We start from the raw sequence: 13,642 nt of genomic DNA on the forward strand, positions 1-13,642 counted from the left end.
CATAGCCCCATGGAGCAATTTTTTTTTATAATGTATTTTTTTCAGCAATGGTTACCCCTTGATTTTTTTTCGAAAATCTGACAAAAAATAAATCTGTAATTTTTTTACTGGAATGCATATGCCTGTCTTCTGTGAACCAGAACTTGTTTAGAGTCTTTTGTCAAAAGAAATCGGCTTCGGAATGTAAGAAAAAGAAAGAAAAAAAAGTTTAGTTGAAAATATCTCAGGAACCAGACCCCCAAGAAACTTTTAGATTTCAGTTATGAATAGTGCTCAAAGAGACCTTTCTTTTGATATCTCACTCGATGGATTTAGAGTTTTAAAAAATGGATTTTTTTTGGCAAGTGGTTAACCTTGTTTTTTTCTCAAAAATCTGAAAAAAAAAAATTTTTTACTGAAATGCATAGTCCTGTTCACTGTGAACTCATATCTAAAAATAAAAACTTATTTGAGACTTTGGTCCGCAGATATCTGCCTACGAATAAAAGAAAAAAAAAATATATTTGGATGCAAATAACTCTGCAACCAGACCTCTAGGAAACTTTTGGTTTTCAATTATGAATACAATTTAAAAAAAAACCCTTCTTTTGATGTCTAATTTTTATTAAAAAAAAAACTTTTCCTGGGTCCCCACCAGCTTAACGTTCGCCTCTGCGTTAAATGTTTAGTTGAGAATCAAACTGATTATGAAACTATGTGTTTACGGTTTAGTTTAATTTATGATAAATAGAACAAACTTAATTTATAAAAATAAATGCTTCTTTCTATATTTATTAAAAATAATTGATTTATTTTATTTCACACCTTAGGTCAGAGCCAATCATCCCTCTTATTCAAGAACAACAGCCCTCAACGAGTCTCAGTGGGATCTCAAGCTTGTGTCAATGTACCTCTTCAGCAGCAACAAACAACCAAAACAACAAACATCAAAGACTTCAATCAACCAAAAATTCATTCGGCGGATCTCAGCAACTCATCGAAAGTGGAACAATCCGAGGAGGAGGAGGAGGAGGAGGAGCAGGAAATAATGTTATCGAAGATTCAAAAGTCTTCGGAATCGATAACGTCTACTATAAGTCAGGAGAATATTGCCCCCCTACAGCCCCAGTCACAACATTCCACACCAATTCATTATAGCAGTACGAATTTTTTGACGTCTAAACAAAGTTCAATTAATAATAATACATCAATCGAAACAGAAACTGATAATATAATTTATACAGACATTAATGATATCTATCATTACAAGTATCCACATGAATATACTACAAGTGCAGTCGAACATAAAATATCAAATGAAAATAATTTGAATCTTATTAACGGATGCGATATATATGCAACAGTTAATCGAAAAACTAAATCTAAATCAAAAATAAATCATATTAGTGATGAATTTCTTGACCAATCTATTAAAAAACATGTACTATCGAAAAGAAATAATTTCAATGAAACCTTAAACCAAAACTACCTAACGAATAATCGGCACATCGATTCAAGTAGCTTTCATAAGCAATACACGAATGATTCAAATGACATGGTTGACTCTTCTTCCGATTCGTGTGCTTTTAAAGAAAATATTAAAATTGACGAATATAAAAATGTAACCCAATCTGAACGTTTTGTTGGTATGATTGAGACACAATATGTTTGTTGTGAAACTCTTCCATTGCCAACAAAGTCTGAACTTTCTTGTGTGAATTCAGTTGATTCATATGACAGTCATTACAAAGCTCATGAATCATATGATACATTACAAGCTATTCAAAATCCAAACTTTTCAATGTATGTGAATGAACCTAATGTTTCTCAAACAACTGAAGTTTTACAATATTCATCGAATAAAGTTGATGTCGAACTTTCGAATATTCATCTTTATTCGGCTGCTCAATTAAAAGAACAGGAAGATGGAAATACTGATTATTATATGGAGAAAGAATCGTGGTTGAAAAGCAGTTCTTGTAGGGATCTTCTTATAGAAAGCGAAAAATCTAAACCGGTAATAACCTATGTAAAAGGCTTTCTGTCTTATAATAGAATAGAATCTCCAGTTACTCGATATGATGATTCCAGTCATTCCTTGTATCTAAACAAAAATCAGTCTATTGATAATTATCAAAATTTCTCTACAATAATAAATTCCAAAGTTTATTCTTCGAGTTATCCAGGAAGTACGCGACATAATTATGTCTATCATAAAAAGATGTACGCAAACGGACAGTTAATGGAATACTCAGGATCACAAGATGACATTTCACATGACAGCTATGAGCTTTTGGAGAAATATGATCATGACTTCTTTGATAAATACGTTAGATCCGATGATAATATTCGATCATGTTCTATTGATTCAGGCAATTTTATCCCAAGTGATGATGAGATTGCATCGGGGAATCAAAAATATCGTTCTGCTATGGATGTTAAGTGTAAATCAGCAGCTGATATTATGAATGAAATTTGGGATTCAGAAGATCCAAGATATTTGCCACGAGAAAAGCTAAGTGTTAAGTCGGATGGGAGTTTTTATAAAAAGGTTAGAGAAGCTCAGGATTCGCAAAGTTCAAGTCAAGAAAGCCGCAGTGATATTTATGAAACGAAGGTTTCTCGTAGTTCAGGTTGTAGTAAGAAATCACGTGATAGCTTGTATCACACCGATAGTAAAAAATCACGTGAAACATCAAAAAGCAAGACATCTGTAGTTTCAAGTGGGGCTTCTAAAGAATCTTTGGTAGATGATTTTTTCGTTCGAAATTACGAAATGCCAATGACAACAGGGAAAAAAGTTAAAAAAGACTCTGCAAATAATCAATATCAGCAACATTCCAGTGTTGAATCGAAAAGTGATTACTATGATGCACCGGAATTCTTTGAAAGTGATACTTTCAGTAGTCGCCCAAAAGTTAAAAGTATTGGCAGTTTAATAACGGATTCACATAGTACAAACTGTGATACATGTTCAACTTTTCCATTCAATAAAAACAACAAGACGGCTAAAGTTCACTCAATTAGTCTACAAAATGTAGAAATTGAAAAGAATGCAAAATCATTTGGATCCAAATCTCCAGATAATCATTATGCCAACAAAAATCAAGAGGAAAAGATTAGTCAGCCAAGTAATGAGATCAAATATATAAAAAGTCATGACAAAGAATGCCAAACAACAGTTGCTTTCCGTCGTAAATCTGACAGTGAAAATATATTTAGCTTTGATCGAGATAAGATTGAATCTTTAACTAGCTCTGTCAAGAAAAATGATAAACCTGATAAAGATAAAAGTAAAAATAGTCCAGACTATCCATTGACTCCAGAACTTATATCTGAATTTGATAAACAGATACAAACTCCCAAAACGAAAAAAACAACACGTAAGGAAGAACTTATTGCAAAGACTCACTTTGAAGAATACAATCCAAAAGTAGTGAACAAAGCTGTTCAGTTTCCAAATGTCTTAGTACCATTGACATTTAGCCATACAACTGTAGAGCGAACTAAAAGTGATCCAAATTCATTGGCAAATCGATCAAGTTTATGTAAAAATCAACGACGTCACGTACTAATGCATCAAAAATCTATTGATTTAACTCCGGCTGACTCAAGTGATGAAGATTATTTCTATAAGCAAATACCTAGTGCACCGCCACAGTGTAAAACCTTTGGCAACTTTGAAATACCTAAAAGCTATGATAGATCTGTAATTTCATTAGATATAACTAAAACTGGTTTTGAAACTCCAAAGAGTTTCTTTCACGAATTTGATTATCGTGCTTCTAAAAAAGAAGAAATTCCATACTTTCTTCATAAACGTCATGTTATTAATAATACAATTTCTTCACCAAATGATAAAAAACATCAAAAGCCTAAAAGTCCTAAATCACCTAAATCGCCCAAATCTCCGATAACTTCAAATAACAAAAACAAACAAAGTTCTAATGCAATTCCAGAAATGAGAGAAGATTTCTTATTCACACAAAATGTTGATCTTTCAAAAATAGATCCTGTTACATTAGAAATCGAGAAATCCACTGGAAAGAATGAACTTCTTAGCCCCAAATGTACTAAAGCTAAACAGCAAAAAGATATGAAGCTATTGGAAAAATTAAACAAGAAATTAAATAAAATCGAAAGCGAATCTACTACGACTTCTAGAATAGATAGCATTCATAAAGAAAAACCGACTCGCACTTTGGAACAAGAACAGTGTGATATTATTGCAGATATTAAAAAAGAAATGATGGCTACCGCTAAAGTTGTCATGTCTAAGAAAAATCTATCAAAACCGAGAACATCAAATAAGATGAAAAAAAGTAAGACACGAATAACATCTTTTTCATCTGACGATGAAAGTTTAGATTCTGATGATGTTTTTGGATCTACTGAGCCAATTCCTTCGACTTTAGAATTTTCACCACCACAATCGAGGAAAGAAATTGAACCAATCTTGCGAATAGAACAAAGTAAACTTATATCTGCAGCTTGGGGCCGAGGACAGACAATGAGTTCTACAGAAATCGAAGGATCTCCACCACAATGTCGACGTTTAGCTGAACTTGAAAGTCGCTACGATACTCTTAGATTTGATTCTTCCACATACCCTACTGCAATAGAACTTCGTCGAATTTCCGAACGATCGATTTCAATTCCAAGCTCTGAAGAAGAAAATTATGTTTCAACAAAAAGTATTTGCCAAAGTACAGGAGACTATCAACGAAAAGAAAATATTCCCTTCCCTATTCTTCTACCAGCCCTACACAATACAGAACAAATTTTCAATACTATTAATGATTCAAAGACAGTTGAAATAATTGACTATAAGCTTAAGAAGAAAGAGTGTCCAACTCCTTCTAAGATTGTAAAAATAGATCCCTTTATCAGTGTTGAATCAAATGAAAATATTGAAAGTGTTCTTTCACATGGTTGTCTTAATTTATCAGAAGGTTCTGGTCTTGCAAGCTTAGAGAAGCGAAAGACAATTCTTGACTCTCCATTAACGGATCGTAGAGCAAAAAGTCTAGACATTCCAGTTATACCCATGCATAAATTACCACCTTTGAATGCATTTTCTTCCAAGGATGATACCATTGAATTTGAAGAAGAAGCCGAAATATTAGAAGAAAAAGTACTAGATCATAAAGTACATCATAACATCGAAGAAGAGGCGTCAGATAGCGTTCGTTCTTGTGCAGGATCAATACCATCGGCTCCGATTTGCTATTCTCCTTTCAAACGTGATCTAATGTTAAAAACTGTTAATATTGATTCTGAGGAAAAGGATCTTCTACAGCAATTGGCATTTATTGAGAAAATAGCATTGAAAGGAGTTAAAATCAAGGATAGACAAAAATCTAAAATGGAGTTGAGGAGTGGTGATCATCTTGTTTTAGATATTCCAAAGTATAATTTTGATTATTCTCCTCTCAATTCATGTAACAGCTCGAGGAAAACATCACCCGGTGTTTCTCGAACTAGCAGCTTAGAAAGTTCCGGATTGAAAAAATCTAAAATGCGTTCTAAAAGCTGTGATCCTATGAAATTGAAACAAAATATCGGAAACATAATCAACGCCAAGAAAGAGAAAAAAAGCGTGTCAAAAGAAAGTCTATTCGAGGGCGAACGAAGACTTAGCAAAACAAAGAGTAAGTCACAAGAAGAAACTAAAGCTGATATTGCTAAACGTAAGGAAAGGCAGCAAAAACTATATGAATCTGCAATGAAGCAAACAATAACCATGCTTAGTCCAGTTTCTGATAAACTTCCACCATTTCCAACACCTGAAGATAAAATTTCAGTTAAGACAGAAGGTGATAAAATTATCATAGAAACTGAATTTAAAAGTAAGGCCAAAGATCACGTTTTGATAGCTAAATCACCTCGAAAGCTTGATACTTCTCTTGTTAAATTTAGTAGAAGTTTTGATGAGGGTGGTTGTCAGAAAAAACTAGAAAAAGCTAATAGAAGTTTTGAAGATCGGAAAAAATCATTTGAAGATTCTGAAAAATCAGATACAGCAAGCGATGTAGGAGCGGAATCACCTAAAGCAACCAAAGAAGTTAACTTATCTGAAGATAACAAAGCTTATAACAAAGATCTCAAACCATCTAGTCTTGGAAAGACTAGTTCAACTGCTAAAATGAAAAGCATGCATAGAAATAAGAATAATGCCAATAGATTACTTAGCTCCGATACCGAAACTAAATCAGAAGAAAAACCGGAAAAAGTTCGAAGCGCAGTTGGTGACCGTAAAATCTTTGCTAATCATCATTTCTTCAATGAAGAAATTGACATGCAGGCAGTTATATCGGAAAGAAGATCACTTGAAATACTTAAACGACAGTCACCTCGATCGGAGGATGCAGCTAGGGATAGCGATGGCAGTCATATGCCATCAGCCGGGGATAGTGTTGATTCGTATGTCTCTATTGACGAAAGCACTTCTGAAAGTAAACCATCATTTACTGCCGAAGATTTTCCACACAGAGTTCCAACTATAGAGTGCGAAGAACCGTCAATAGATGATGACGATGATAATTTAAACGAATGCCGTAATTTAAAAGTAGCACGATTCGGTAACAATCATATTAGCTTCGACCGTAGCCGTAGTGATGAAACTGGTTCATGGATGACTTTAGAATGTGAAGAATATATTGGATCTGATACATCAGAAAATGAACCTCGAACTTTTGAACCCGATAGAGATGCTTTTGTTAAACAAAGTTCATTCGACGATACTGGGGATTTGAATGCTATGGCATCAAAATCTGCTGAACAAAATATTCAAAAAGGATTTCCAATCGGTAATCCATTATTGAAAAAATCTTTAACCAAAACAGTTGAAAAACAAAAAGAAGGATCTGAACCAGAAGAAAAACAGAAAGGCAATTTTTCACAGAGTGATAAATCAAAGAGTTCAGATTCGTGGACGAGTGGAGAAGGAGTAGCAATTAGTCCAAAACTAGGAACTGAGCAATATGAATTGAGTCTATCATTCAGTGGAAAAGAAAAAAGTTCCATAGACGATGAGTCCAGTGTTAGTTGTTCAATTGCACGTCCGTTGGGCATTTCACAAGACTTTGGAGAACTTGAAAATACCAAATGTTTAGAACTTAAGGAACAAATGCTTAAACTAAATTGTGAAAGTGTCGACAATCTCGCCAATCTACCAGATAACATGACTACCAAAGTCACAGTAAACAAAGCTTCGACGCCTGTTTTAGAAAAACAAAGCCCAGTCGATTTTGGGACAAGCACTGAAGTATTTCTAGACGAAATGGAGGAAAGCAAAGTTGACTTGAACATAAGTACAGTCAAAATTCCTTCTATATCCAAGCCTGTTCGAAAAAAGACATCAAAAAGTCCCAATTCGACTGGTTTCGAGCTTGTAGTAAAACTTGCAAAATCAGGTAGTGATCAGAGTTCACAGGAATCCAAATCAAGTTTTGACTCAAAAGCATCTTTAAGTGTTGAATCAAAAGGATCATTTGAAACTGAAAGTAGTTCTGGTTCACTTGGACAAGCTCAGCGTCAAGGTGAGCTTTTACAACAACAGCAACAGCCAACTTGGAAATCTTTTCCAATGGAAAGCTCTGGAAGTTCTAGTATGGAAGAAGCATTTCCAAATATAGACCATGAATCATTTGAATCTATTGATAGTTTTATTGCTTTAAGAGATTCTTCTGACAGTGATTACAATAATCATTTCTTTAAGACCCAAAAAGGAAACGATATACAATGCCAAGATGAACTTATCGACTTTCCAACTACATTTGGTTATCCAGTCATGACAAGCAGTCTAAGTGGTATTGGAATTAATCCAACTGACATAGTAGGCTATAGTACTGTATTCGGGACAGGAAGAACACTTTCTCGAATATCCGAAAGAAGTACAGCTTCAGAGAAGTCAAGTATGGAAGATGATGTTAGTAAGGCATCCACACATTCAGTGAGTATGCGAGATGAATCAGCTGGCTCAACTGATCATCAACCAAGTTTAAGTTCAGATTCTCGCAGCAATACAAATATGGCTTATATTTCGGATGCCGATAGAAGAACTTCGGCTGAAATGCCAGATATACCTTGTGATTCAGCTACCGGAGAACGTTTGTCTAGTATAAGCAGTTTAAATGAACCCAAGTCATCAACTGTAATAACAGGTAGATTCGCAGTCACTCAAGTAAACGAGGAAACACCTGAAGAACTTGATAGACATACTTTATTATGTCTTTCGAATCCTGGCAGCCAAGACTCTGAAGATTGGCCATTACCGGAAATACCTTATGATTTTATGCCTGTTAAGCCAACTGAGCTCATGTTTATAGTGCCTGATTTAGAAAAACCAGTGCCCAAGACATTTTGTTGGAAATCTCAAATGTCTTTCCAATCTCAAGATTCTCAAGACTGGCCTTCACCGACAACAAATGCAGGAGAATCATTTGCAGAAAATTTAGAATCATATTACGAGGGTCAAAGCGATACAGAAATTCCTGCTGAATCCAATGATTTGCCCGAGGTTAATTTAGAAGATACAATTAGTCCCAATAAAATGTCTTATAATTTTACATCACCTCCCGATGAAACTAAAGTCTTACCCTACGCAGAAACAAATTATTTTATGACATCAAGCTTTGATACAAGAAAGGAAGTGGATGAAACTTGCTTTTCAACAGTTGAATACAATCCACCCACTTGCTTGAGCTCTGTCTCATTTTTACCATATGGGTTTAATAATAGCTGCTGCGTATCTTACAAATCTGTTCAAGATACTTCTATTTTGAAAGAAAATAATTCTGAAGGTATCATTATTTCACAACCAACACGTTCCCCACAAAACTGTAGTCCGGTTTCGGTGGAAGAAGCAAATTCCAATAATGATGATGTATTTTTGCCTGGAACAGCAAAGATTCAATTATCACCAGATGAACATCAAGGTCGCAAGAATACTTGTGGTTCATATAACTCTGATACATCAATGGATGATGTTCTTTCTATATCTGGGATAACATTACAAGAAGATCCGATAACTGTTCGTAGATGTTACGATAAACGTTTAAGCACAGGTTCATATAGAAAATGTAGCCATTCTAGTCATTCGGAAGAAGAAACAAGTTCCATTGGAACAGACCTTGATGGAACAGTTCGCATGGGCTTGCAAATGAAAAAGTGCACTCATAGCTCTCACTCAGAAGATACTTCAATTGGCTTAAGTATATCCGAATGGTCAACTGGTACAAATACTGTACACCAGTATGCTAATCTATCAGGATCTGATAGTCTTTCAGCAGTCTCCAATCATTCGTTTGGAGTAAAAAGCGAAAAATCAAATCATACTAAATCCAGTTTAAGTTCATTTAATAAATCTTCTGAAAGCCTTAATTTAAAAAATCCTAATTTCTCTAATACCAAACAAATGTGTGTGGAAAATAATTCATCAGATTTGCGATACGATATACTTTCAAGTTCTGAAACTGACAAATGCTCAGATTCTATCACTAAAAGTGACGATACAACATTAACATTAACAGAAATGGCTCAAACCGTTACAGAATGGTCCACTTCAAGCAGTCGGACACTAAATGCAAATGGAAGCCAAAAACCAACACCACAAATACAAGAAAACAAATCTCGACAAGATTCTCTTGAAGCTAAAAATATGACTTCACCTGGAGAAGCAAAATGTTCATTTCCTTTGGGTTATCAAAGTAAAAATTCTTCAAATACAGAAATCGATGATGAAAGTATATTCTCAAAAAATATCAACGAAAATATGGAACAATCTCAACGTGTTCGATCTTATCGTAATATTGTCTCGTCGAAAAAAGATGTTTCTATGTCAAAAGCTGCTAGAAAACGTCACTCTTTGGAAACTATGTCGAAACGATACCAAAGTCAAGAAATTCCATCTGATGGAGACATTTTTAATGAGTATTTATACCATCAAAATGACAAACTATCAGCTCGTTACCAAAGTCAGGAATTTATTCCAATTCAACCACCTCCATCGGAATCAGCAGCATTCACTCCAAAAGAGTTTTCAATACCAGAAAAATCTATTCTGAAATATGACACCCCTTCTGATCAAACTTTGTCTAGAACACAAATTAAAAAATGTAAAACAAACAAATCAAATAACTGTCGTTCGTTCCATGAACAGTTTATTGCATTTAATGAAGCAGCATGCTCATGTACAGAAGAAGATTATATAAGTGAAGATAGTCCTATAGATGTCCAACCAACAACAAATCAATATGCAACATTTAAAGATAAATCTTCGCCAACATTTAATCGAACTGATATCTCATTTAGAGATTTACCTGATTTACCACCACCACCACCCCCTAATCAAATTGTAATTCAAAAGCCTCTAAGAAGGGCATCATTAACTCGAACAAAAGTTCTACCAAGCGGCGACGATACCGATAGCTGTTTGGATTTAAGAAAACCAGAACTCGATGAAAGATGTCGGGGCTTCCGTAAAAAAAGACCAATACCAAAAAAACGAACACGCTCGGATCGTCTTCATACAGAACATAAAGATATGGAAAGTTCTGAAGATTATCTTTCAGAATATGAAATAAGTCAAGATAGATCATGTGAAGACGTCACACAAGAAATTGATAATGATTTTAATGATTATCATTCATATCAAGAATTTTTCGGCATTGAACAACATGGAATGAGTTCAAGTAATGTAGACGAAATGGGTTTTCCACGATATGACCGTTTACAACAGATAACAAATCGAATGTACTCTCAATCTAGTAACTTTGTACCTTCTATACCAACAACATCATCCAAAAAGCCTTTAAAACCACCTCGACAAAAAGAAATCCAATTGAATCGTGAAGAACCGGAAATTACATCAGTAATTGAATATCCAGAATATCGAAGATTGCAATGTAAATGTGATGGTCCATGTAATTGCAACGAAACACATACTCAGCAGATGTCTGAAGAAAATGAAGAGGATTACTTAAAACAAGAATTTAATATTCAAATTGATCCACCTGAAAATATTGGAAATGTCTCGGATTAACTATGTTAATTTTTGATAATTTTGAATATAAACTGTGTTCTAAAAATGTATTTAGAAACTGGTATTTTTATGTTACATATATCATGTATCATGTATCAGTGCAAGTCTTTTATGATGTCACAGGTTCACATATGACCATACATCATTCTTTTTTCTATATATTAATCCGCAAGGATTTTTTCTCAGTTCTTAAAAAATATGGTTATTTTTGAAACTGAAAGTTTTTGATAACCAAAAGTAAGTCAATATAATTATAAAAATCAAAATAATTATTAAGTTATTTTTTAAGTTACAGCTTTTTAATTAGTTTTTTCGGAACGTTTCACAGTGTTATTAAAAGCATAAATACATTTAGATCCAAGAAGTCCTGCAAAGACAATAGTTAGTCGAAGAAATAACTAAACGAGTAGATGTTTGTTCCTTAGATAAGGACAAACGACGTGAATAACTCAATTAACGTTTTTCATGCAGACCTTGTTTGAATGTCAATAAAAGAACATTAGTTTTTGAATTGCTGCGAAAAACTGTATCATTTTTTGTATTTACTTACATACTTGAAGTGGTGCTCACAGTCCAGGATTGATCTTGGCCTCAACCAACAAGCTTCTCCAGCCAGCTCGGTTACAAGCTAGCTGTCACTAGTTGTGCACATCAATTTCTTTGAGGTTTGCTCTCGAATTATATATTTTATTTCCGGTTTGCCACCTAAGATAAGGTCTTCCTCTTCCACGTTGTTCATAAAGGTTCACACGCAGCCATTTTAAACGCTGAATTTTTAGCTTTCTGCCCCAGGTCGGTGTCGGTGTCGCTGTAAAGAATTATAAATTATACCCTATTTAATCGAGAACCAATAACTACGACTGAGCTATTAAAAGCTTTTCGTTCTATAAGGAACTGTTATACCTGTAGATCCTTGAGTAGTTTCAGAAAAAAAGTGGGTCCATCTGTTCCTTCATATCTTTTGAACTTCATATAAAAGTTTGACAAATGATCACTGATCGTCATAAGAAACTGTTGGTCTGAACCTACGCTGATGAGCTTGGTAGTGCAATGGTGTTCTTAGTGGCAGGAAGGATGTTGAATGATTTTCCTGGCCCTTACAGCAGTATTTCACGTAACGGCCTTTCACGCCGACGACTTGGCCCCTATTCAACAACGCAGGCTTCGTCCACTACAGAATCCACTGAGCAAGCCTTTTGCTAGAAAGCGTACCTGTGAATGTTTTTCACCCTTAACTTGATGAAAGTTAATTGCCTATTGCCATTGAAGGAATTTTTTGGTGGGAACTAGAAAGCGGAAATGGAGTTTGCATTTACCAAAATAAGACCCAATGTATAAGAGTGGCAACTACGTTTGATAGGGGTGTTGAAATATATCCATTGTTCAAAACAGCCATCTACATGACAGACTTCTGTCTTAAGTGCTTGTTTTCTATTGAGCACAACTGAGTCTGAAGCGAGTTCGTCCAGTAGAATACCCGATGTGCAATTTATTACTCAAAAGGGTTTCTGTGAATATCACTCATGTCTTATTTTCGTTAAGTTGCGTTGTTAGAAAAAATAAATTTGAGCCATAATCTGATGAAAGCTCCCGAGAAAATGTGTTCGGTAGAAGAGCTCCAAGTCGAAAAACTTCGTTCGTTTTCCATTTTATTTATATTCGCTAATTAAGTTGTAAAAAGTGAACAGACAGGGAACTTTCCGATTTTTTTTTAATTAAGAGCCCTTCTTCATAAGAGCAAATAATATAAAATAAATTTTAAAAATCGTATAGTCTGTGTTTATACACTAGTTGGGACTTGGGAGGGATGACCTTTAGCCTCCAGGTATAACATACTAAAAGTCCCATAGCTTAAGGCATGAGAGGGGCAGCGAACGGACCCATTATTAGTATTATGTAGTATATATTTTTAAAAGTACACGAATTATTAAAAATAAACACGTTTTACACCACTAAATTTGACAAAAACATCCTTATTCATAACCTATAAGTCCCTACAAATTGAAAAACAACAGCATTGTTGCTTTTTCATAGATTTGATTATTTTTAAGAAATTAATTACATTATTTATGATGATGGAAGGGCAGCTCCGAAACGTGTTGCAATTACGAAAAATAAAAAGTTGTAAAAATTATAAATTAAATTTAAGAATAAATGAATATTTATAAATTATTATACTTTTATTTCTAATATGTATTTATTTATATTTCAACAAAATAAAATTAATAGATTTAAGAAAATCCTTTTCATCAATAACTATAATGTCCTCTTTTTAAAAATGTTCTTTTTTCATTAATTAATGAATGCAAAAACTTAAGCATACTGGTGGGGTGTGTTTCACAACATGTCATATTAGTTATAAAGACACAAATTTTTTTCCACGCTTTTGGCATTCTTAAATATTGTTTGAGTCACTCCACTAACCCAAAATGAGCACCAAACCATATTTCAGGGTGAAACTCGAATGATCTCTCTAGTATGTCATTGAATTGATTTATCGTAACATAGTTATTTTCCTGGACAGAAAAAAAATAATTATAATTATCATTTTGTTTTAATTGACTTTGTATTCCTATTTCGGGATGTTCTGGCTATGTGAATGAATGTTGTTTGATTTTG

General features: G+C 34.1%; 2 protein-coding genes across 2 annotated transcripts in view; one reads left to right on the top strand and one right to left on the bottom strand.

Annotated features, from left to right (window-relative positions):
* Window positions 1-11,073, top strand: part of LOC129916350 (uncharacterized) — a 28,430-nt gene extending 17,357 nt beyond the window's left edge. The window contains exon 11 of the mRNA XM_055996221.1: window positions 810-11,073. Within this exon, the coding sequence (XP_055852196.1) occupies window positions 810-11,023 (10,214 nt within the window). The 3' untranslated portion in view covers window positions 11,024-11,073. The remainder of the gene's footprint in view (window positions 1-809) is intronic.
* LOC129916353 (NAD-dependent protein deacetylase Sirt7) overlaps window positions 1-13,642 on the bottom strand; it is a 131,027-nt gene that overhangs the window by 98,688 nt on the left and 18,697 nt on the right. The window lies entirely within an intron of this gene.

Source organism: Episyrphus balteatus, chromosome 3, assembly GCF_945859705.1.
Source record: "Episyrphus balteatus chromosome 3, idEpiBalt1.1, whole genome shotgun sequence".
Taxonomy (NCBI): domain Eukaryota; kingdom Metazoa; phylum Arthropoda; class Insecta; order Diptera; family Syrphidae; genus Episyrphus; species Episyrphus balteatus.